The following is a 23,690-nucleotide window of genomic DNA, read 5'->3' as shown; positions in this document are numbered from 1 at the left end:
GAAATGGAAGGGAAATTTTATGTCATCTGTTGTCTCTGAAATAGTTTCCAGATTGTGTTTAGAAGACAGAGTTTAAGTACTGAGAATACAGTTATATGTAATTGATTTACAGTTCATTCATATGATTAGAAATCTAATAGACGAAAAGAAAATAAAAACTAATATTGTGCTAGACTTTGAAAAATCTAGACCTCAAGAGATAGTGTCTAGCTTTTCAGGGATCTTAAGTTTGCTCGCTTTCTCTAACTCTGGGCCCCTAGTTCCTTTCACAGCTTTCAGTTGATGCTCGTTGTCACATATTATATTATGTGTTTATATCTTTTTTCCCTACTGGATTATGAACTGCTTGACATCTTTTTTTTTGTATGTTCTGCATCTTACTTTCTAGAATAGAACTTTTAGTAAAATGAAAATTTTAAAGTATTCAGTTGCCTAGAGAGGGCTACTAGGATTGTACCTTCTAAAATGTATTATCTTTCCTTATTCGTATGAGTTAGCATGGCTTCTTTTATCACTAATTCCTTTTCTGGAAAGGGGTAAAAATAGTTACGACAGTTTTGGGAAGGTGCTTTTGCAGATTAGCTTTTTGTAGAGCTGAAGGTAACCATTTATTCAAGGCCAGATGAGCTGGAGTTTGCAGCAGTAGTAAGAGTAATGAATTGGTACTTTGTAACCTTTTTTTTTTTTTTTTCTTTTTTTTTGATAGAGACAGGGTCTCCCTATGTTGCCCAGGCTGGTCTCCAACTCCTGGGCTCAAGGGATCCCTCCCACCTCGGCCTCCCAAAGTGCTGGGATAACAGGATACTTGGTAACCTTTTAAAATCACTGATGAAACTTGCATATAGGAGTGTTACTGGTACTTAGTATCTCATAATCTTTCAGAACCTGTTTAAAAGTAGTTGATGACACTTCTGATTTTCACAATATGGTGGATGATACAACCTAAAATCAAAACTCCTATAAAACATCTGTGTGTGCTAGGTAAACTATCAAATGTTCTTTTACTTACATAGCTGAGTGACAATTCCTGTGTTTTGAAAGGCAAATTAGTGGTAACACTCATTCCCTGGCATGATAATTTTTTGTTTTTTGAGATGGAGTTTCACTGTTGTTGCCCAGGCTAGAATGCAATGTCATGATCTCGGCTCACCGCAACCTCCACCTCCTGGGTTCAAATGATTCTCCTGCCTCAGCCTCCCAAGTAGCTGGGTTTACAGGCATGCACCACCTTGCCTGGCTAATTTTTGTATTTTTAGTAGAGACGGGGTTTCTCCGTGTTGGTCAGGCTGGTCTCAAACTCCCAACTTCTGGTGATCCACCCGCCTCAGCCTCCCGAAGTGCTGGGATTACAGGTGTTAGTCACCAGATCATATTTCAAGTAGGTTCGTTACAATGCTAAAATTTACCTTAGACTTAAAAAGAAAAATTGTTATTTTTTTCCCAGTAAAACCAGGCCTTATTGCCCTTCAGGGCAGCTTCATTATCAGGCTTTTTTGTTTTTATAGTAAATCTATTGACCACTTCTTAACCTCTAAACTCATTGTAATGGCTAGTCAGTTGCTAGAGTAATACTTGAAAATATCTTTTTGGTATTTTGCGGTCTATCTTTGCCTAGAAAGGGGAATTAAATATAACTTTAGTAAGTATGCATATATGTGCATGGGGGTGTGTGTGTGTATGTGTGTATTTTTTGCTCTTTTAGCATCCCTATGCTAAATGAGGAAACTCTCTAGAATGAAAATCAGCCAAGGGAAGCCGAGATGAGCAGATCACCTGAGGTCAGAAGTTCTAGACCAGCCTGGCTAATGTGGCAAAATCCTGTTTCTACGAAAAACACAAAATTATCTAGGCGTTGTGGCACGTGCCTGTAATCCCAGCTACTCTGAAGGCTGAGGCAGGAGAATCGCTTGAACCCGGAAGGAGGAGGTTGCAGTGAGCCGAGATCACACCATTGCATTCCAGCCTGGGTGACAAGAGTGAAACTCCATCTCAGAAAAAAAAAAAAAAGGCCAAACATGTAGTGTGGACTAAATAGTGCAAAGCAATGTTGTAGAAGCTAAGGAGAATTAACCTGGTTTCATTGAATTGGACAGAACCATATTTATAAAGCAAATCAGTGAAGAGTGGTTTCATGATGAATACCAGGCATGATTATAGCTTAGGAGTTTGGAAGAGGAGTATCTGTTGCCAAAGGTTGGTTTGGTGGTGTAAAAGGAGTGAGGGGTGTGGAATGAAGCATATTTCTAGGATCTCATGTGAATGGGGACTTGGGAAGGCTGGTGTGATTGAAATAGAATACAGTAGAGAGGTTTGTAAAGAGAGATTAGGCCAGATTCTGAGATCCTTAGAGATCAAGCCAAGGAGTTTGAACTTTCTTCTGTTTTGGGGAATAATTGAAGACTTCTTAGTCGGATCAAGAAGACTTGATCTGTCAGCCATGTGTAGAATAAATTCGAGTCAGAATATTACGAGCTTAGGAATCTGAGTTCAAACTTTGGCTGTTCCACTACTTGGTTATATGCTTTTCATGTCACTTTCTGGGCCTTTGTATTCTTATCCATAAAATGGCCAAGTTAAACTAAATAATCTGTCTTTTGAGGTTTGCATTCGGTAATTCCGGGTGTCAATATAAGCTTTTTGAAAAACATACAAATTATTTTCTTTTTTGCCTAGTGTCCACATCTTACATACAAATTCTGTCATAGAAACACACGACTGGAAAAGTTTTATAGTTAGCCTACAATTCTCAATTTAACCAGTATGTTATGGTGGTAGATGTGCATCATCTTCACTTTTTTTTTTTTTTTTTTTTTTGTTGAGACAGAGTCTCCCTGTGTCGCCCAGACTGGAGTGCAGTGGCCGGATCTCAGCTCACTGCAAGCTCCGCCTCCCGGGTTCACGCCATTCTCCTGCCTCAGCCTCCCGAGTAGCTGGGACTACAGGCGTCCGCCACCTCGCCCGGCTAGTTTTTGTATTTTTTAGTAGAGATGGGGTTACACCGTGTTAGCCAGGATAGTCTCGATCTCCTGACCTTGTGATCCGCCCGTCTCGGCCTCCCAAAGTGCTGGGATTACAGGCTTGAGCCACCGCGCCCGGCCTCATCTTCACTTTTGAGGGGCTCCTCAGCTTTTTTTTCCCCCTCTCCTGTGTTAAAAGAATTCCCGTTCTTTTCAGACTTGCGGGAGGCAGAGCGTGCTTCTTACAGAATAAACTAAAAACTCCCAATACTAGCTTTCTCTAGCCTTATCTGGCTTGAGGGCAGGCATATCGCGTAAGTTTTACAAACAGATGGGTATGCTTCTTTTAGACTGAATCAGGAGCTAGTCCTAGTAAGTCATAGCATTGAGGGTGATGGAGAAACCATTGTGGTGGTGGGTAGCGGCAACAGTGACAGTAAAATCTAGTTTCTGGGGACAGCACTTGCAGGAGTGTAACTGCTGCTTTCAGGGTCTGGTCCTGGTGGCTACAGGTGACAGGAGCTGTGGAATCTACTGTTGAGATTCTTCACTAGACAAGTGTTGGCTGTCATCCTGACTGCATGCCTCCCCTGCCCTTTTTTCTAGACAGATTCTTTAGCCTTTTTAACAATTCTGTAGGCGACCTAAAATCTACTCAGTAAATCAGTATTCTGCGTAAATTGACCAGAGTTGGTTTATGTTGCTTGTGACTAAGAACACTGATGGTAGCACTGCTCCTTGGAATATCTATTTTTTTATATCTTTTCTTCTGTGTTTTCCTGAGATACAGTTTTGGTTCTGTCAGCTCTTAAGTACCTGAGAAATTGTTAAGCAAATCGGTGTTCATTATTATTTCAGGTGTGCTATGATTTGGGCGCAGCATACTTCCAGCAAGGCTCCACAAATTCAGCTGTCTATGAAAATGCCAGGGAAAAATTTTTTAGAACCAAAGAACTAATTGCAGAGGTAAATCCAGTCATAATAGGCACTTAATATTCAGTTCTTTAAAACATCTATACATTTTTTTGGCTTTGATTTTTCTGATGATAAAAACATGTTCATTATTATAAATGTGTGAAGTTCAAGAAAGTACTAAAACTGGTTTTTAAAAATCTGTAATAATATAATCTGGAAATATAACCCCTTTTACAAATCTAGTAAATTTTCTTCCAGTTTTTTTTCTCTCTGTTTTTGTACAGTTAAGCTCATATTGTAAATACTCTGTATCTTGCTTAAATCTTTGACTAGGCATTATAAATGTATCATGTTATGGGGAAGTACTCTGATTTACCTAATTTCCCTTATGTTTGGGCATTTAGGTTGTTTATTATATAGCTGCAATATTTGTATCTTGAAGCCTAAATTTTTCTTCAGATTTCAGATACGTTTAAGTTCCTACAGTTATTACCATGTCAATGGTTATTTATTTTTCTGAGGCTATAATTTATTAAACCAAATTACTTTCCAGGTAAATTTCTCATAGGGCACTTCAGTTAGCAGTGAGTTTTTAACAAATTTTTTTTTTTTTGCTAACTTGATGCGTGAAATACAATATCTTTTATAAACTTGCCTTTCATTAATTCCTAATATGGGTAAACATTTTTAATGTGTTTTTCATTTGCATTTTTCTTTTTATGATTCAGATGACTGAATTGTAACGTATATATATATAACTAGGTTTTTGTATACCTGGTGCCTGGGAAAATTCCCACTTCAATCTGCTATTCTTAGTAGAGATATTGATTAAATACCCTAGAGGTTTAAGTACTCTAGCTATTCTAGATAGACCTGTTAGAAATCCCCATTTTACTTTGCCTAGGAAATTCATCTGGTTTCTAATTTTACGGCATTTCAGGTATAGTAATTTAAAACTTACATATTTTTTCAAACTTTTTTTTTTAAATCCTGTTTGGGTAGAAGCATTTCTGTTCTTCCCAATTGAGTGATGATTATGCTTTCTTTGCTCTCTCCTTTAAATCTCTGCTGGTATATGTCTTTTAAAACCTTTAAGCTTGTTTTTAATGTTAACACTCTTTGTTAATGTCTTGTCATACCTACTTGGTATGATAATCATGGCCACCTTTTGTATGTTGGCCTGAAAACTCTAAGCTTCAGCAAACTTTCTTTGTAAAGGGGCAGTTAGCAAATATTCAGTTAGCAAATATTCTAGGCTTTCTGGGCCACATTCAGTCTCTAGTGCATATTCTTACTATTTTTTTGTCCCCTTTGCATAGTTTAAAGCCCAAGAGACAGACAAAAACAGACCATAGGCTGGATTTGGCCTATAAGCAATAGTTTTTGACCCCTGTTCTAAACCTTTAACCTTTTGCTTTTTGATTCCTCCAGTTTTAAATTTTTCTTCTTCTTTTTTTTTTTTCTGAGATGGAGTCTTGCTTTGTCACCCAGGCTGGAGTGCAGTGGCGCCATCTTGGCTCACTGCAACCTCCACCACCCAGGCTCAAGCGATTCTCCTGCCTCAGCCTCCGGAGTAGCTGGGCCTACAGGTGCCTGCCACCACGCCTGGCTAATTTTTGTATTTTTAGTAGAGACAGGGTTTCACCATGTTGGCCAGGCTGGTCTCGAACTCCTGGTGATCCACCAGCCTTGACCTCCCGAAGTGCTGGGATTACAGGCGTGAGCCACTGTGCCCAGCCTGGCTTGAATTTTTCATTAGCATTTCCTTGTACTGTTAAAATATGCTAAGGGGGTGCTAGACTATTGTTTATATTACATGAATGGATAATGGTGTATACCTCTTACTTTACAGATAGGTTCATTATCTCTTCATTGTACCATAGATGAGAAGCGGTTAGCTGGCTATTGTCAAGCATGTGATGTTCTTGTACCTTCTTCTGACAGTACATCTCAACAGTTGACTCCGTATAGCCAAGTCCATATTTGTTTGAGATCTGGCAACTATCAGGTAAGATGTATGAAGGGGATGCAGTGAAGTTTTGGAAGCCAGACAAAACTTAAGTTCAAATCCTCGCCCCACCCATTTACCAGTTATGCGTTTTGGGGCAAGTCATTTACACTGTCAGACTGGCCTGTAACATAATGGTAATAATTATCCCGTTTCCTAAGATTCTTACGAGAATCTAGTGAGAAGTTATAGTTCATAAATTCTAAGGCAAAGCATTCTACAGATGTTACTTCATCATTGCTGTTATCTTAAAGGTATAGAGTTGACCTATTTTAAATAAATTTTGTAAGAAATGCTTGTAAGCAGAACTTTTAACATTTAAAAATTGCAGGTAGACAGCTTTTAGTCGTGTGTGCATTTGTTTGCAGCTGGAATTGTTGGCTGCTAAGATATTAATAGCTTTTAGTTTTACAAAACATTAAGTCTTGTGTCTTTTGGACATGTGGCTTGTAGTCCAGCTTTATTAGCCCTTCCAAATAGTAAGACTGAAGGAGAAAGGGAGCACAGTGAACACGGCAGTTTTTCTGGTGGGTTTGGATGGTCTGTTAACAAAAACAGAGCCCACCTGCTCTTGAGCCTGCTCACCATCTTGGTTTGGTTCATGAAAAGGCCTTAATGAGTCTCTTCAGACTTTTATTGACACCCCCTCCCCCCACCCCCCCCCACACCTCTGGGTGTTTATCTTCAGTTTTGTTATGAAAATAACTGGGAATTAGAATTGTGCTTTTAAAGTCTTTATTGGAAAGCCTCCATTCTAGAGAATAAACAGTGCATTCATTCATGTTTAACTCAAAATAGGAATCATGAAATGATAAAGCCATAACTTACTTTTAGTTTTGTGTCTCCATTGGGTATTATTCCAGCTTTATAGTTCTCTTACCTAGGGTTTTTTTGTTTTTCACAGAAAATAGATGAAGACAGGAAACAAGATGGCACTTCTTTCCTCTGTCTTTGGCCCTTTTTAAAAGTATTGCTTTGTCCTAGGAAAGAAAATTAAACTTTCTTAAAGTTTAATTACCGATACAGGTGAACTTAATAAAGGCTAGAGGTCTTTTAGTTACATCTCCCTAGTAAAGGTTTATGAAGGGTGAGATCAATTATCGTAAAATACAGATTATTTAACAAGTTGGCTGGACGTGGTGGCTCACACCTGTAATCCCAGCACTTGGGAGGCCAAGGTGGGAGGATCGCTTGAGCCCAGGAGTTCAAGGTTGCAGTGATCTATGATAGCACTGCTACACTGCAGCTTGGGTGACAGAGCAAGACCCTGCCTCAAAAACAAAAAATCCTCACTGGAGTGGTAAGACTTATGCCAGCAAGACCTTAGGAATATCACCCAGAGAAAAGCACATGTTACTGTGACTTTAATAAAGTTCCAAAATACGAAAATCAGAAAATAGTGTAATGGGTAGCTAAGAAGGGGAAAATAGCAATTTTGTTGCATCTTTGAGATTCATCACTTATACATTCAGGAGTATGGTAGAAACTGTATTTCTTGGAATGGGATTGTGTTTTTATGAACTCTGTGGGTTTTGTTTAGTGCTGATGAAGTAGTAGTTGAGCAGCTATAACAGGTGTGTTTTCTCACACTTGCGAAGCTGCTGTATTGCTCCTGTGGAGCCCTGCCTTGCTCGTGTTTTGTTACGGAGGTGAAGCTAGTGGTTGCTCCACAGTTTCGAAACCACTTATGTCAGTACTTTTCTGGTAGTGGCTGATTAGTTTCGTTTTCAGAAATCTCCTTTCCCCCTTCTCTCACCAACACCCTTTCTTTCTTTTCTGCTCTTCCCTTCTTGAGAAGTAGCTAAGAAAAAGTCTGTATGTTATAATGTGGGTATTTTTTGTAGTTCACAGATAATATATTTTAAATCATTTAAATTTATTAGAATCACTTCTTAGCATGTTTTTTCAGCTGAATTTTTTAAATTAGTTTTTTGGTTTGTTTGTTTGTTTGTTTTTTTGAGACAGAGTCTCACTCTGTCACCCAGGCTGGAGTGCAGTGGCGTGATCTTGGTTCACTGAAATCTCTGTTGCCCAGGTTCAAGCGATTCTCCTGCCTCAGCCTCCCAAGTAGCTGGGATTACAAGTGCCTGCCACCGTGCCTGGCTAATTTTTGTAGTTTTTAGTAGAGACAGAGTTGCACCGTCTTGGTCAGGTTGGTCTTGAATTCCTGACCTTGTGATTCACCTGCCTTGGCCTCCCAAAGTGCTGAGATTACAGGCATGAACCGCTGTGTCTGGCCATATAATTAGTGTTTTTTAGTTTGTTTTATGAACTTATGTTTAGAGTATTAACTTTTTTTTTTTTTTTTTTGAGATAGAGTATCGCTCTGTCGACCAGGCTGGAGTGCAATGGTGCCATCTTGGCTCAAAGCAACCTCCGCCTCCTGAGTTCAAGTGATTCTCCTTCCTCAGCCTCTCCAGTAGCTGGGATTACAGGCATGCACCACGACACCCGGCTCATTTTTGTATTTTTAGTAGAGACGGAGTTTCACCATGTTGGCCAGGCTGGTCTTAAATTCCTGACCTCATGATCCACCTGCTTTGGCCTCCCAAAGTGCTGGGATTACAGGCATGAGCCACCACACCTGGCCTAAAATTTTTTTCTAATAACATAGCTGGATTGCCTCTTACTGAATGATTCCTTTCTTACCTCTTATGTTTGGTTTGTGATCTTCAGTTTTAAAAAAGGGGTAGCAGGGCTGTTTTTGCCCTTAATCAAATTTTAAAATTTTAGGAAGAAAAGGTTTTCATAGTAAGATATTTTTGTGATTTTTTTCAACTTGTATTTTCCATTATACAAAGACTTGTTTAAAGTAAAAAACTTTACCGTGATTTTTGAAATGGGTGCAACTTTATGTATGTGTTCTAGGAGGTAATACAGATTTTCATTGAAGACAACTTAACCTTGAGTTTACCTGTCCAGTTCCGACAATCAGTCCTAAGAGAACTCTTTCAGAAAGCTCAACAGGGGTAAGTTGAAAAGTTACTTTTTGATTTTTGAATAGAACAGCAAGTGCATTCTGGTTTATCAAAACCACATCTTCAAATTACCTATGGCTCTGTGACATTATTTTCATGTTGTTAATATAAGGAAAATTAATATAGTCTGTTTTAAATAGTGCTTGTGGGGCCGGGGACAGTGGCTCATGCCTGTAATCCCAGCACTTTGAGAGGGTGAGGTGGGTGGATCACTTGAGGTCAGGAGTTTGAGACTAGTCTGGCCAACATGGTGAAACCACGTTTCTACCAAAAATACAAAAATTAGCCGGGCATGGTGGTGCACACCTGTAGTCCCAGCCACTCAGGAGGCTGAGGCACGAGAATCACTTGAGCCCAGGAGGTGGAGGTTGCCGTGAGCCGAGATTGCGCCACTGTACTCCAGCCTGGGTGACAAAGCAAGACTCTGTCTCAAAAAAAAAAAAAAAAAAAAAAAAAAAGCGCTTGGGGGAAAAATAATACATAGCAAAATTTCATTCTGTTGTCTGATGTGTAACTAAGTTGTCCCTTGGTAAATTCAAAACCTATTCTGCTTTCTTTCTCCCCATGATTTGTTATATATTTATTAGTACACTTGAATATTCTAAAATTTTACCTCTCAAGAACAAATGGCTTATTCTTGTGAATATAATTTTGTAATATACACCTTTCTTTTGTAGTAAAAATAACATTAGTTGATCTACTTTTGTATTCTACAGAAATGAAGCTCTAGATGAAATCTGTTTTAAAGTTTGTGCCTGTAATACAGTTCGTGATATACTGGAAGGCAGAACAATTAGTGTTCAATTTAACCAACTATTTCTTAGACCAAATAAAGAGAAAATAGACTTTCTTCTTGAGGTATGACATGTTTTTCTTTCCCCTTTTGATTTATAATTTGCTTTAAGCTTACCAGTGACCTCTTAATTGCCAAATCCAGTTCCTTTTTTCCTGTCTGCCTTGCCTTTCTGTTCCTGACAGTTGGCACTTTTGACAGACTCTGCCCTTCTGCCTGGTCTTCTGCTGTAGCTCTTTTTCTAGTTCTCCCCCATGTTTCTTCAGCATCTTCATTGGATTCTCCTTAGTCCTTCACTGACTTCTCTATTGCTCTTCCTTTAGTATTTCTTTTCATGGAACTTTTGTCCTTGGCTCACTCATCATTTTTGATTTAATTCCAAAGCTTCACTCATCTGTTTCATCACCTGTTTACTAAGAACTCCCAAATCAAACCTCTAGTCTGTCACGTGTGCTGTGGAATCTGTGTTTCTACTGGATCACTCTACTTCTTTCTTAACAGTCTTAATGTTACAGACATTGAGAGAAGTACATAAAGCGCAGATAATACCACTTCCAAAAATACGTTGCCAGCACTTTAGAAGCCTTTGCTGTGGTCTTTACAACCTCCTCTACCTTCCCTTGAGGTAGCCACTCCCCCGGCTTTTGTGATCATAATTTTCTTCCTTGCTTTTATAGTTGTATCACCTCTGTATGCATCCTTAAAGAACATTCTTTAATTTGCCTATTTTGAACTTCATATAAATGGAATCATACCATATGTATTCTTCATCTTCTTTCACTGAAGAGATTTGTGAGATTTATTCAAGTTGTATATAAATAACAATTTTTTCATTGCTTTAAGAGGGTGGGCACAGTGACTCACGCCTGTAATCTCAGCACTTTGGGAGGCTGAGGCGAGTGGATCATGAGGTCAGGGGTTCAAGACCAGCCCGGTTAACATAGTGAAATCCTGTCTCTACTAAAAATACAAAAAATTAGCCAAGCGTGCTGGCAGTCCCCTGTAATCCCAGCTCCTCAGGAGGCTGAGGCAGGAGACTCGCTTGAACCCAGGAGGCAGAGGTTTCAGTAAGCGGAGATCACGCCACTGTACTTCAGCCTGGGCGACAGTGAGAGACTCCATCTCCAAAAAAAAAAGGTAGAATATTTTATGGACTATGCCACAATTTCTTCAGTCTTATGATGGGGGACATTTGTGTTTTTTATAGTTTTTGGCTATATACACATATGATGAGGGACATTTGTGTTGTTTGTAGTTTTTGTTGCTTGGAACATACTTGTACATATATCTAGGTGTGCATATGTACCAGTTTATGTTATATACCTAGGGAAAAATATATCTGCAACATTAATTTTTAAAAACCAAGTGGCTTATACCACCAGGATGGCTGAGTGTTCTCATTGGTCAATATCCTTGTTAACATTTGATGTTGTCAGATCGCCTGTGAGGTGGTTGTATAACAGTATCTCATTGAGGTTTTCATTTCTACAACTCTTCATTTAATTTTTACTCATGGATTTTGTTTTTTGAGGTACCTTTTCCAAGTGTTATGCCTCTTTTTTTTTTGAGATGGAGTTCTGCTTTTTTATTTTTATTTTTTTGAGATGGCATCCCCTCTGTTGCCTGGCCATGCTGGAGTGCAGTGGCACAATCTCGGCTCACTGCAACTTCCGTCTCCCAGGTTCAAGCGATTCTCCTGTCTCAGCCTCCTGAGTAGCTGGTACTACAGGCGTGCGCTAACATGCCTGGGTAATTTTTATATTTTTAGTAGAGAAAGGGTTTTGCCATGTTGGCCTGGCTGGTCTCAAACTCCTGACCTCAGGTTATCCGCTTGTCTTGGCCTCCGGAAGTGATAGGATTACAGGTGTGAGCCACTGCACCTGGCTGGAGTTCGCCCAGGCTGGAGTGCAGTGGTACAATCTCAGTTCACTACAACCTCCACCTCCCAGTTTCAAGTGATTCTCTGGCCTCAGCCTCCAGGGTAGCTGGGATTACAGGCGCCCACCACCACGCCCAGCTAATTTTTGTATATTTAGTAGAGAAGGGGTTTTGCCATTTTGGTCAGGCTGGTCTTGAACTCCCGACCTCAAGTGATCCGCCCACCTTGGCCTCCCAAAGTCCTGGGATTACAGGCGTGAGCCGTTCCCGGCCGTGTTATGCCTCATTTTTCTGTTACATTGTCCATCTGTTTTTTGGAAGGAGCTTTATTTTTGTAGGAGATCTGTATATATTCTCTTTTTTTTTTAACCAATTTTAAATATTGCAGATGTCTTCACTGAGTTTGACTTTTCTTTTTTGGTTTTTTTTTTGAGATGGGTCTCACTCTCTCACCCAGGTTGGAGTGCAGTGATGTGATACCAGCTCACTGTAACCTCCACCTCCTGGATTCAAGCCATCCTTCCACCTCAGCCTCCTGAGTAGCTGGGACTACAGGCAAGTGCCTCCACTCCTGGCTAATTTTTTTATTATTGGCATATATGGGGTTTGATCATGTTGGCCAGGCTGGTCTTGAACTGCTGAGCTCAGGTGATCCGCCCACCTCAACTTCCCAAAGTGCTGTGATTACAGACATGAGCCACCATGCCCAGCTTAATTTTCTTTATATTGTTCCAAAGCTCCTAAATTGAATATCAAATTTACCAATTTTTTTCCATTATAGTGATTTATGTGTTGCTTAAGAAAGCTTTTTCCTATCATGTCATGAAGATACTCTTCTATCTTCTAAAAGCTTTATAGCATAGCCTTCCTTTCACATTTACATCTTTAATCAACCTAGAGTTGATTTTTGTGTGAAGTAGGAAGTGTTCCAGCACCATTTACTGAAAGGTTAATATTTTTCCACCAATCTCTAGGGCCACCTTTATTGTATGCCGGGTGTTTATATATGTATGGGCCTGTTTCTGAGCCATTTTATACCACTTTTCTATTTGTCTATCCATACCTCATTATGTCCACATCCTGATACCATTGAGAGCAAGTTCTACCTTTTTTTTCAAGGTTGTATTGGTTATTCTTGGCCCTCATTCTGTTGCCCAGGCTGGAGTGCAGTGGCATGATCTCAGCTCACTGCAACCTCTGCCTCCTGGGTTCAAGCGATTCTTCTGCATCAGCCTCCCAAGTAGCTGGGATTACAGGCACGCACCACCATGCCCGGCTTATTTTTGTGTTTTTAGTAGAGACAGGGTTTCACCATATTGGCCACGCTGGTCTCAAACTCCTGACCTCGTGACCCGCCCATGTCGGCCTCCCAAAGTGCTGGGATTACAGGCATGAGCTACCACGCCCGGCAGTCCTTTGCATTTTTATGTGTAAACATTAGACTCAGATTGTCAAGTTCCACAAATCTGTTGTATTTTTGTTTGGAATTACATTAAATATAGAAACCAGTTTAGAAAGAAATTATGTCTCTTTTTTTTTAAGCTTCTTTTTTATATTAGAAAAAATTTTATGGGCAGCCTCCCAAGCCAAAGTATGCTTAGGGAGACCCCCAATAATTTACATCTTTACATTATTGGGTGTCCTAACCCGTGAATGGGTATGAGGGCTCTTGATTTCTTTAGGTAGTTTTAGTATCCTTTAAAACTTTCTAATTTTTCCATAGGAGTCTGAAATTTTTATATTCTTAAAATGTAGACTTGAAAATAGTTTATGCATTGATGCAGAGGTATAATTTAACTTTCTAATAATTTTATATCCAACAACTTTGCTTAGCTTCTAAAAATTCTGTTTTATCCATATTTTTTTCATTTTTCTATGTATGCAGTCATCTGTGAAGAATGCATTTTGTTTATTCCTTTTCTAACCTTTTAATTTTGATTTATTTTTACTTTTTGTTTTTTGAGACGGAGTTTCTTTCTTGTTGCCCAGATTGGAGTGCAATGATGCGATATCTGCTCAGCGCAACCTCTGCATCCCAGGTTCAAGTGATTCTCCTGCCTCAGCCTCCTGAGTAGCTGGGACTACAGGCATGCGCCACCACGCCCGGCTAATTTTGTATTTTTGGTAGAGATGGGTTTCTCCATGTTGGTCAGGCAGGTCTCAAACTCCCGACCCCAGGTGATCCACCCGCCTCGGCCTCCCAGAGTACTGGGGTTACCGGTGTGAGCCACCGCGCCCGGCCTCTTTTTACTTATTCTTAATGTGCTGGCTATTACCTCCAGTACAGTGTTCAGTAGAAGTGGGAATAGTGAACTGCCTCATCTCACTCCCAGTCTCAGAGGGAAAAGCACTATTTCACCATTTAGAATGATGTTTATTGTAGGTTTTTCTTGTAGCTATTCCTTATCTGATTAAGGAAGTTCCCTTCTCTCCTTAGTTCACTGAAGGTCCTGTTTTTAAAATAATGAATTACTTGTAGATCGTATTAAATATTTTTTCTATGTCTATTGAAGTGATCACATAATTTCTCTCCTTACCTGTTCATGTGATAAAGTATAATTGATTTTCAAGTGTTAAACCACCTTTCCATGTTGGGAATAGACCCAACTAGGTCATGATCTTTTTTTAATAGAAATTGCTGAACTTGGTTTGCCAATATATGAAGATTTTTTTTTTCTACATTCATGTGTGAGATTGATGCACATATTTTTATTTTTTTATTTTTTATTTTTTGAGATGGAGTCTCACTCTGTCGCCCAGACTGGAGTGCAGTGGTGTGATTTCGGCTCACTGCAACTTCCTTCGCCAGGTTCAAGTGATTATCCTGCCTCAGCCTCCAGAGTAGCTGAGATTGCAGGCACCCACCACCATGCCCAGCTAATTTTTTTATGTTTTTAATAGAGACGTGGTTTTACCATGTTGGCGAGGCTGGTTTCAAACTCCTGACCTCAAGTGATCCTCCCACCTCTGCCTCCCAAAGTGCTAGGATTACAGGTGTGAGCCACCACACCCAGCAATGCACAAATTTCTTTTTTTCTTGTCCTGCCTTTGATTTTGGTGTCAAGGTCATGCTTGCCTTATAAATAAGTTGAGGCGTCTGTCTTTTTTGTTGTCTGGAAGAGTCTGTGTAAAAATGAAGTCATTGCTCTTTCAGTGTTGGGTAGAATTTACCAGTAAAGTCTGGGCCTGGGTAATTTTTTTGTGGGGAGGTTTTTTTTTTTTTTTTTGAGACGGAGTCTCGCTCTGCCGCCCAGGCTGGAGTGCAGTGGCCGGATCTCAGCTCACTGCAGGCTCCGCCTCCCGGGTTCACGCAATTCTCCTGCCTCAGCCTCCCCAGTAGCTGGGACTACAGGCGCCCGCCACCTCGCCCGGCTAGTTTTTTTTGTATTTTTTAGTAGAGACGGGGTTTCACCATGTCAGCCAGGATGGTGGGAAGGTTTTTGATCAGTGATCCTAGAGCTGTATTCTCATTTTTCTAGAGTTAGTTTTAAAAGTTACTTTCTAAGGATTTGTCCATTTCATCTTGTTTATTAGTATTAAACTTTATTATTTTAATATTAAAGCATCTACTGAGATGCCCACTAGTGTGAATTTTTCTTTTTTAAAATTGAGGTGTGTGACAGTCACATAACATGATCTGTTAGCTCAGGTGATCCACCCACCTTGGCTTCCCAAAGCGCTGTGATTACAGGCATGAGCCACCATGCCCTACTTCATTTTCTTTATATTGTTAGGTTTGCTAATCAGAAGTTAACCCATGTTCCCTACATTGTTCCATGACACATGTACAATGCATCTCACTATGTGAGTAAATAATCTGTTGTAAAAGGAGACCCAGATATTTATTACTTACCATAATATATTTACATATGGCAGCAAAGGAGCAAAATTATTAGAATGTAAGTGTATAATACATACGCCAAGATGCTCAGATATTATTTACTGATAGGTTAATTTGTTAATCAGAGAATGGTATTTGAACACAGTACTTTTAAAACACTGCCTTTTTTTTTTTTTTTTTGAGAGGGTGTCTCTCTCTGTTGCCCAGGCTGGAGTGCAGTGGCCTGATCTCGGCTCACTGCAACCTCTGCCTCCTGAGTTGAAGTGATACTCCTGCCTCTGCCTCCCCGAGCAGCTGGGACTACAGGTGTGCGCCACCACATCCACGTAATTTTTTTCGTATTTTTAGTAGACACAAGATTTCACCATGTTGGCCAGGCTGGTCTCAAACTCTTGACCTCAGGTGATCCACCTGTCTCAGCCTCCTAAAGTGCTGGGATTAGAGGCATGAGCACCCAGCCTGTTTTTTTTAATAACAGTTTCATCAAGATATAATTCACATACCATACAGTTCACACATTTAAAGTGTGTAAGTCAGTGGGTTTTAGTATATTCCTAGAGTTGGGCAACTATCACTTCACTTCCTGTTTTCACCCCAGAAAAATAATCTCTTATTCATTACCTGTCACTCTTCATTTTCTGTCAATCTCGCACCACCTGAGGCAACTACTAATCTACTTTCTATCTCTATAGATTTATCTGTTCTGGATATTTTGTGTAAATGGAACTATGAAATAGATGATCTTTTGTAACTGGCTTCCTTCACTTAGCATGTTTTCAATATTGGAGAGTGTATCAGTACTTCATTTTTTATGGCTGAATAGTACTTCATTGAATGGATATATACTGTATTTGTGTGTTCATTCATCAGTTTCTACTTTTTGGCTACTGTGATTAATACTACTATGAACATTCTATTTTTTGTGTGTGTCAAAGTAGAAAATATTTAGCAATGTCTTGAGATTATGGACTTTTACGCTAGTTATATTTTATTTTGGCTTCTTATAAATAATATATGGGGAAGAATCCTAATCTAATGAATAAATTCAAAATAATATGAAAATATTATTTGTAGATAACTAATATAACTATAACTAGTGTCTATTCTTTGTTGGCATTGTTTACTTTTTAAACCTTGGTTACCTTTTTAAACTATTCATGAATAGCTCATGAATATAGAACCATTAGTTCTATATTTGTGATAAATCAGTTATTCTTTTCAATTATTTTCTTTTTGGTTTTAACATTTTTTTATTTTTTTAACTCTTTTCTGACAGGAGCTACTGATTTCTGTGGTTTATCACTTAATATAATTTGGCAACATACTTGATAAATTCTGTGAGAACTGTATAGCATGGTAACTAGGTTATTCTTTGGTACTTGTATACACCTGTACTTATTAAAATGGTCGCATTCCATTCCCTCTTTTTGATGGGTTCTTATTCGTTGGTCTCGTCTCTTCTGTTAAGTTACTTAACCAAATCTGTGATTGGTACATGGTTGAAAAAGGAAAATTCAGTTGTTTTTAAATCCTGCCTTTTCAAATTATAATTTACATTTTTAAAAGTACCCATATTCAAATGAAAATTACTCAAATTCCTAGGTATGTTCAAGATCAATAAATTTAGAAAAAGCTTCAGAGTCTTTGAAAGGAAACATGGCTGCTTTTCTAAAGTAAGTATCTTTCTTTTATTTTTTTTCTTTCTTTCTTTCTTTTTTTAACTTTGAACTTAGTCCTATGAAAAAAATATCTGTATTATATTTGTTTTTGTCTTGGGTATCTTTTAACCAAGGAGTAACTGGTGTTTGAGAACCCATTAAGTTCAAATTTGTATAGCCACGTGAGACGTTAGGATTATATAGTTACCTTTTTTTTAATATTGTGGCATTGACATCACAATTTTAAATAAGGACCAAAAGGAAATTTTAAAATCTATTTTAAAATATCGTTATACAGCTTCTTTAATGGTGACTTTTTAAGTAGCTTATTAAAATTGGTTGATATGATTGTTTTTCTCAAACTAAATTATACACTTTTTTGTTTCACAATATTTCTTACTGATCTAGGAATGTGTGTCTGGGGTTGGAAGATCTGCAGTATGTTTTCATGATTTCTTCACATGAGCTTTTCATTACATTGTTGAAAGATGAAGAACGAAAGCTACTTGTTGATCAGATGAGGAAGAGATCCCCTAGAGTAAATCTGTGCATTAAACCTGTAACTTCATTTTATGATATCCCAGGTTAGCTCTCTAGTCTGCCAGCCAAAATATTGGCATGTTTTGCCCCTCTATTCAAATTAACATTGAAATATATTTGAGGATTCTCTCTTATTTGTTTTAATTAACACTTGTGTTGGTAATTAATAGAAATTCACCTGTCTTCCATATCAGATTTCTGTATAAGCAGCTATGCTCTGGAGCTCTGCCAAGCCAATGATTAGTGCAGATTCAGGCCTAGATACATAAAAGATTTTAGCTGGGGAAATAGACCAAGGTAACACTGCTGCCAATATGTTCATGGAGGTAAAAAAAAAAAAAAAAAAAAAAAAAAAAAAGGAGGGGGAGAGGAGTGGTGAGAGATGCTGGGACCAAAAAGACGACAGACTTTCGTGCATGTCAGTCTGTATCACTGTGCTAGTATCTGCTAGCTGAACATTTTTGTCAGTATTGGCATTTTTGCCTTATTTATTTGATTTTTTTTCCCGTTTTTGCCCTTACAAATGTAAGTAGAAAATAACAATGCTATTTTAAAATAAGAAACATACACTTCAACATTTAATATAGATGAGAGAGAATTCAGTTTAACAAAAGCAAAATTTTAGTTTCTTTGACCTTCACTAGATTTAAACTGGTTGAAAGTCCAGTTATAAAGGAAAAGGGTAAGGTTAACACATACAGAAATGCTGGAAATGCATTATTGAAGACTGTGCCTGATAGCTGAGCTGTAATTAGGTATTTTGGTAATCATTTTTGGTTCTCTGGGAAGAGCATGCCCCTTTCTCTCAAAAACCACATGCTTAATGTTTATTACTCAAAATTAACATTTTATATATGCTTTTGTTAACACATTATGTTCAAAAGTAGTGTATAAGTAGTGTATAAGTGTGTATAAGTTAATTATTTTCATATATTCCACATAGTTCTTTGCATGAATTAAATATTGATTTTATCTTGTTTATATTTTCATTATCTTTATTTTTAAAACGCATTCATTTATTAAATGTAGATATAGTAAAATTGTGTTAGGTTTTCTATGTGAGGATAAAGTTAATATGTAATTTACACAATGTTGAATCAGTTCTCAAGATGATAGCAGCTTTTAATTTATAGATGTAATACAAAATACATAATTTTAAGTAAATTTTCATTCTCATATGTGTATCTTTGAATTAAATCGCTGAAATATAAATCTTTTTTTAGCTTCAGCAAGTGTCAACATTGGTCAGTTAGAGCATCAACTGATATTGTCAGTGGATCCTTGGAGGATTAGACAAATTTTGATTGAATTACATGGTATGACTTCAGATCGCCAATTCTGGACAGTGTCTAATAAGGTAAACCCTATGTCAAGGAGCAAATAAGAAAATTGCCCTTGTTTTCTGAGGTAATTTAATAGAAAAGCTGTTCCCTAACCTTTTTGATAATAAGGACCTCTTTTACTTAACACTTTTAAGACCTTCATATGACCATAATTGCATTTTTAACATCCATTGACAGAGAAAATAGGAAATGTCAGAAACAAAAAGATACCATTGAATGAATAACATCTAAAAATCAGTTTTTCCATTTATTGACAAAATATATGCATTTTATTTCATTTATTTATTTATTTTTTGAGATGGAATTTCACTCTGTCGCTCAGGCTGGAGTGCAGTGGTACGATCTTGGTTCACTGCAACCTCTGCCTCCCAGATTCAAGTGATTCTCCTGCTTCAGCCTCCCAGGTAGCTGGGATTACAGGCATCTGTCACCATGCCCAGCTAATTTTGGTATTTTTAGTAGAGATGGGGTTTCACCATGTTGCCTAGGATGGTCTTGAATTCCTGACCACAAGTGATCTACCCGCCTCTGCCTCCCCAAGTGTTGGGATTACAGGTGTGAGCCACCACGCCTGGCTGCATTTTAAAAATAGTTGTAAATATATGTTACTGGTATATTATTTATGCATTCTGTAGCATAATACTTCATCATGGAGCATTTTTGGCTTTAAATGTTCCTTTAAAAATTTCCAGCTAATACATTTACCTGTTTCTGAGTTTATCTATTAGAAAGTTTTCCTGCATAGAAAGTGCAAATGAAAATAGCTTTTAACATGCCATGTCAGTGGAATGTAGCTTAGAGATACAAGGGAAGTAATCTACAGATACAGTAGAAAGTAAAGCAATATCGTAATGCTCCTAATTAACTCCGTACTTACTCTTCCTCTGCTGAAGATGTAGTAAAAAGGCAGCCAGAAATGTATGGGTTTTTTTTTGGGGGGGACAGAGTTTCATTATTGTTGCCCAGGTTAGAGTGCAGTGGCGCGATCTTGGCACACTGCAACCTCTGCCTCCCGGGTTCAAGCAGTTCTCCTGCCTCAGCCTTCCGAGTAGCTGGGATTACAGGGCTTGCCCCACCACACCTGACTAGTTTTGTATTTTTAGTAGAGACAGGTTTCTCCATGTTGTTCTCCATGTTGGTCAGGCTGGTCTCAAACTCCTGACCTCCTGACCTCAGGTGATCCGCCTGCCTCATCCTCTCAAAGTGCTGGGATTATAGGTATGAGCCACTGCGCCCGACCTGTATTTTTTAAAATTGGGTTTAAGCATACAAGTAGCGTGAAAAGAAAAAAATTGCTCTAAAAATTAGTTGGGGTTTTTTTTTTAGTATTGATGCTATTTGTTAGTGTGAATTTTTAAGATGAAGGCCAGGTGCAGTGGCTCATGCCTGTAATCCCAGTACTTTGGGGAGCTGAGGTGGGTGGATCACTTGAGGCCAGGAGTTCAAGACCAGCCTAGCCAACATAGCAAAACCCCGTCTCTACTAAAAATACAAAAATTAGCCGGTCATAGTGGCGTGCACCTGTATTTCCAGCTACTTGGGAGGATGAGGCAGGAGAATCACTCAAACCTGGGAGACAGAGGTTGCAGTGAGCAGAGATCACACCACTGCACTCCAGCCTGGGTGATAGAGCAAGACTATCTCAAAAATCAAAAACCAAAAATTTTTAAGATGAACAAGTATAGCATAATAGTTATGATAGGGGATTCTGGGACTAACTGCCTGCTTGAGCTTGAATGCCAGCTCATACTTAAATAGCCGTATAATCTTGAACAAGTTATTTAACTTGTTTGTGTTGTAGTTTTCTCATTTGCAAAATGACAGTAGTAGCATAATAATACTTACCTTGGTATTGTTGTGAGGATTACCTGAATTAATATATATAAAACTCCTAGTCTTTGTCTTTTTTTCCTAATAGTAATCCCAATCCATTATTTATTACTTGTTGATTGTAGTGAATGTGTTCATTTTCATTAGTGTTATATTATGGCTGTGATTTTCCTTTCTCTTTAAGAGACGACCTGTGAATTATTTTTTTTTAATGCGATTGAAGATTATTGAAAGATTCTTATCCAGATTTGGCTTTCTCTCTGTGTGTGTGTGTGTGTGTGTATATATATGTATGTATGTATTTTTTGTTTCTTTTAGTGGGAAGTACCTTCTGTCTATAGTGGTGTTATCCTGGGAATTAAAGACAATTTAACAAGAGATTTGGTTTATATTCTTATGGCCAAAGGTTTGCACTGCAGTACTGTTAAGGTGAGTAAAAGTGTGTATCAAACACTTGTTAAGAATATGCTTTATGGCCAGGTGCCGTGGCTCACACCTATAATCCCAGCACTTTGGGAGACTGAGGTGGATAGATCGACTGAGGTCAGGACCAGCCTGGCCAACATGTTGAAACCTTGTCTCTACTAAAAATACAAAAATTAGGTCGGTGCCTGTAATCTCAGCTACTCTGGAGTCTGAGGCAGGAGAATCTCATGGGAGGTGGAGGTTGGAGTGAGCTGAGATTGCATCACTGTACTCCAACCTGGGTGACAGAGTGATAGTCCATCTCAAAAAAAAAAAAAAAAAAAAAAAATATGCTTTACTAATTTTAGCAGGAAGTCAGGAACCAGAACTTACCTTTTCCTAATCTTTAAAATCACAGTCATAGGCTTAAAAGGATATTTGAAAAGGCATTTTGGTTTGTTCTCTTTCCTTTACTGTTATAATTATACTAAAATAGTCTTGATCAAATGAATACTGCTCTGTGCTAAAAGTTTAGAGAACATGCAAAGATATTATTTGTGTTCTTTAGGATTCAGCTAGTAAAGATTGTGTACCAACATTAGAAAACAAAATTTTTAAAAATTACTTCTGTAGTGTATTTTACATGAGTTTGTAGTCTGGGATGTTGAGACTTAAGTGTAATGTTAAATCATATAAGACAGTGCAGTTGCGTGACTGATCACACACTGAGTTCTTTAGGAAGGTTAAAGACAGCATCTGGAAGGCAGAAGTGAACTAAAATTGAGGCTTAAATAAGTTAACTACATCCCCACACCAGCAGCATCTGTGATATTTGGGAACTTTTTGTTGGAGACAGGGTGTTGCTTTGTCGCCCAGACCAGGTGCAGTGGCATGATCACTGCAGCCTGGACTTCCTTGGCTCAAGCAATCCTCCCACCTCAGCCCCCTAAGTAGCTGGGACCACAGGCATGTGCCACCATGCCCAGCTTATTTGAAAGAATTTTTTTTTTTTTTTTTTTTTGCAGGGACAGTGTCTCCTTATATTGCCCAGGCTGACCTTGAACTCCTGGGCTCAAACAATCCTTCCACATCAGCCTCCCAAAGTGCTGACATTACAGGCATGAACCACTGCACGTGGCTGGAACTTGCTGGAATAAAAATTTGGGGGCCGCATCCTAGACCTAATGAATCAGAAATTCTGGGATGGGGCCCAACATCTTTTTAAATAAGCCCTCAAGTAATTCTGTTGCATGCTAAAGTTTGAAAACTGCTGCTGTAGACCATCATTGTCAGTGGAAACATAATGTAGGCCATGTGTGTAATCTATAATTTCATAAAAAAGTGTAATTGATTGAAATGATTTATTTAACTCAATATGTCTACACTATCATTTCAATGTGTAATTGATATAAAAAGTTGAGATGTTTTGTATTTTGAAAATGTATGTGCTAAGTCTTCAAAATCCAGTAAGTGTTTTATACTTACAGAATCTCTCAATTTGGACTAGTCACATTTCACATGCTCAATAGCCACATCTTATCTAGTGGCTGCCATATTGGACAGTGCATCATGAGACAATTGTAAGCCATTGAAAAGTTTTAATAGGAGGAATGTAGTTAGCAGCTTTTCTCCTTCCACACCTAAAATAACATTTACTGGGCACAAAGACTGTTCTGCAATTTCATATATGTTTATTGTTTCATTTATTCACAAAAACTTTGTGGAAGGTATTATCTCGGTTTTAAAGGTATTAAATTGTCCAGTGGCACACAGCTAGTGTCACAAGTGTTAGAAGGGATAGAGAGAAGAGAACATATTAGAGAACTATTTAGGAGATAAAATCTGGAAGCAATTGGTAACTGACTTCATGTGGAAGGCAAGAGAAGGAGAACGAATCGAGCATGTTGCTCAGACTTCTGGTTTGAGAGTCAGAGAACCAGTGGCAATGCTAGCAAGTGAATGTGCAGAAACACATTGTTGCAGGGCAGATTATGAGTTTATTTTTACAATTTTAATTTGAAGCTACAGTTGGAAACAGCCTAAAGCTTGGAGAATGGTCTGGACTGAGTTACAGATTTGGGAGTTACCAAAGATCACCCAGAGAGAATATAAAGAGCGTGAGACCCTCGGGAATGCAATACTAAGTCCAAGAAATAGTGGTGTGATGGGCGTGAGGACCAGACAAATGTAGAAGGTGTAATAGCTAGGGGAAAAGAAAATGTCAAGAAAAGGGCAATACACAGCACCGAGTTGCAGCCCCCTAATTCCTGTAAGATAACAGAAGAGCGTTCAGTAGATTGGACAATTAAAAGATCTTTGGCTTGGCCGGGCGCGATGGCTCAAGCCTGTAATCCCAGCACTTTGGGAGGCTGAGACGGGCGGATCACGAGGTCAGGAGATCGAGACCATTCTGGCTAACCCGGTGAAACCCCGTCTCTACTAAAAATTACAAAAAACTAGCCGGGCGAGGTGGCGGGCGCCTGTAGTCCCAGCTACTCAGGAGGCTGAGGTGGGAGAATGGCATAAACCTGGGAGGCGGAGCGT

The 23,690-nt window shown here is 38.6% G+C and overlaps 1 protein-coding gene across 2 annotated transcripts in view; it reads left to right on the top strand.

The window, feature by feature from the left end:
- The window catches only part of INTS8 (integrator complex subunit 8), a 56,834-nt gene that overhangs the window by 9,335 nt on the left and 23,809 nt on the right, over nt 1–23,690 (top strand). Inside the window, exons 7-14 of one of the 2 annotated variants that reach the window (XM_050800478.1) lie at nt 3,816–3,923; nt 5,725–5,880; nt 8,749–8,849; nt 9,575–9,716; nt 16,973–17,043; nt 17,437–17,612; nt 18,792–18,925; nt 21,060–21,170. In XM_050800478.1, coding sequence (XP_050656435.1) covers nt 3,816–3,923; nt 5,725–5,880; nt 8,749–8,849; nt 9,575–9,716; nt 16,973–17,043; nt 17,437–17,612; nt 18,792–18,925; nt 21,060–21,170 — 999 coding nt within the window. The remainder of the gene's footprint in view (nt 1–3,815; nt 3,924–5,724; nt 5,881–8,748; nt 8,850–9,574; nt 9,717–16,972; nt 17,044–17,436; nt 17,613–18,791; nt 18,926–21,059; nt 21,171–23,690) is intronic. The other variant, XM_050800479.1, reaches the window with a different exon arrangement.

Source organism: Macaca thibetana, chromosome 8 (genome assembly GCF_024542745.1).
Source record: "Macaca thibetana thibetana isolate TM-01 chromosome 8, ASM2454274v1, whole genome shotgun sequence".
Taxonomy (NCBI): domain Eukaryota; kingdom Metazoa; phylum Chordata; class Mammalia; order Primates; family Cercopithecidae; genus Macaca; species Macaca thibetana.
This window is presented reverse-complemented; position numbering and strand designations above follow the sequence as displayed.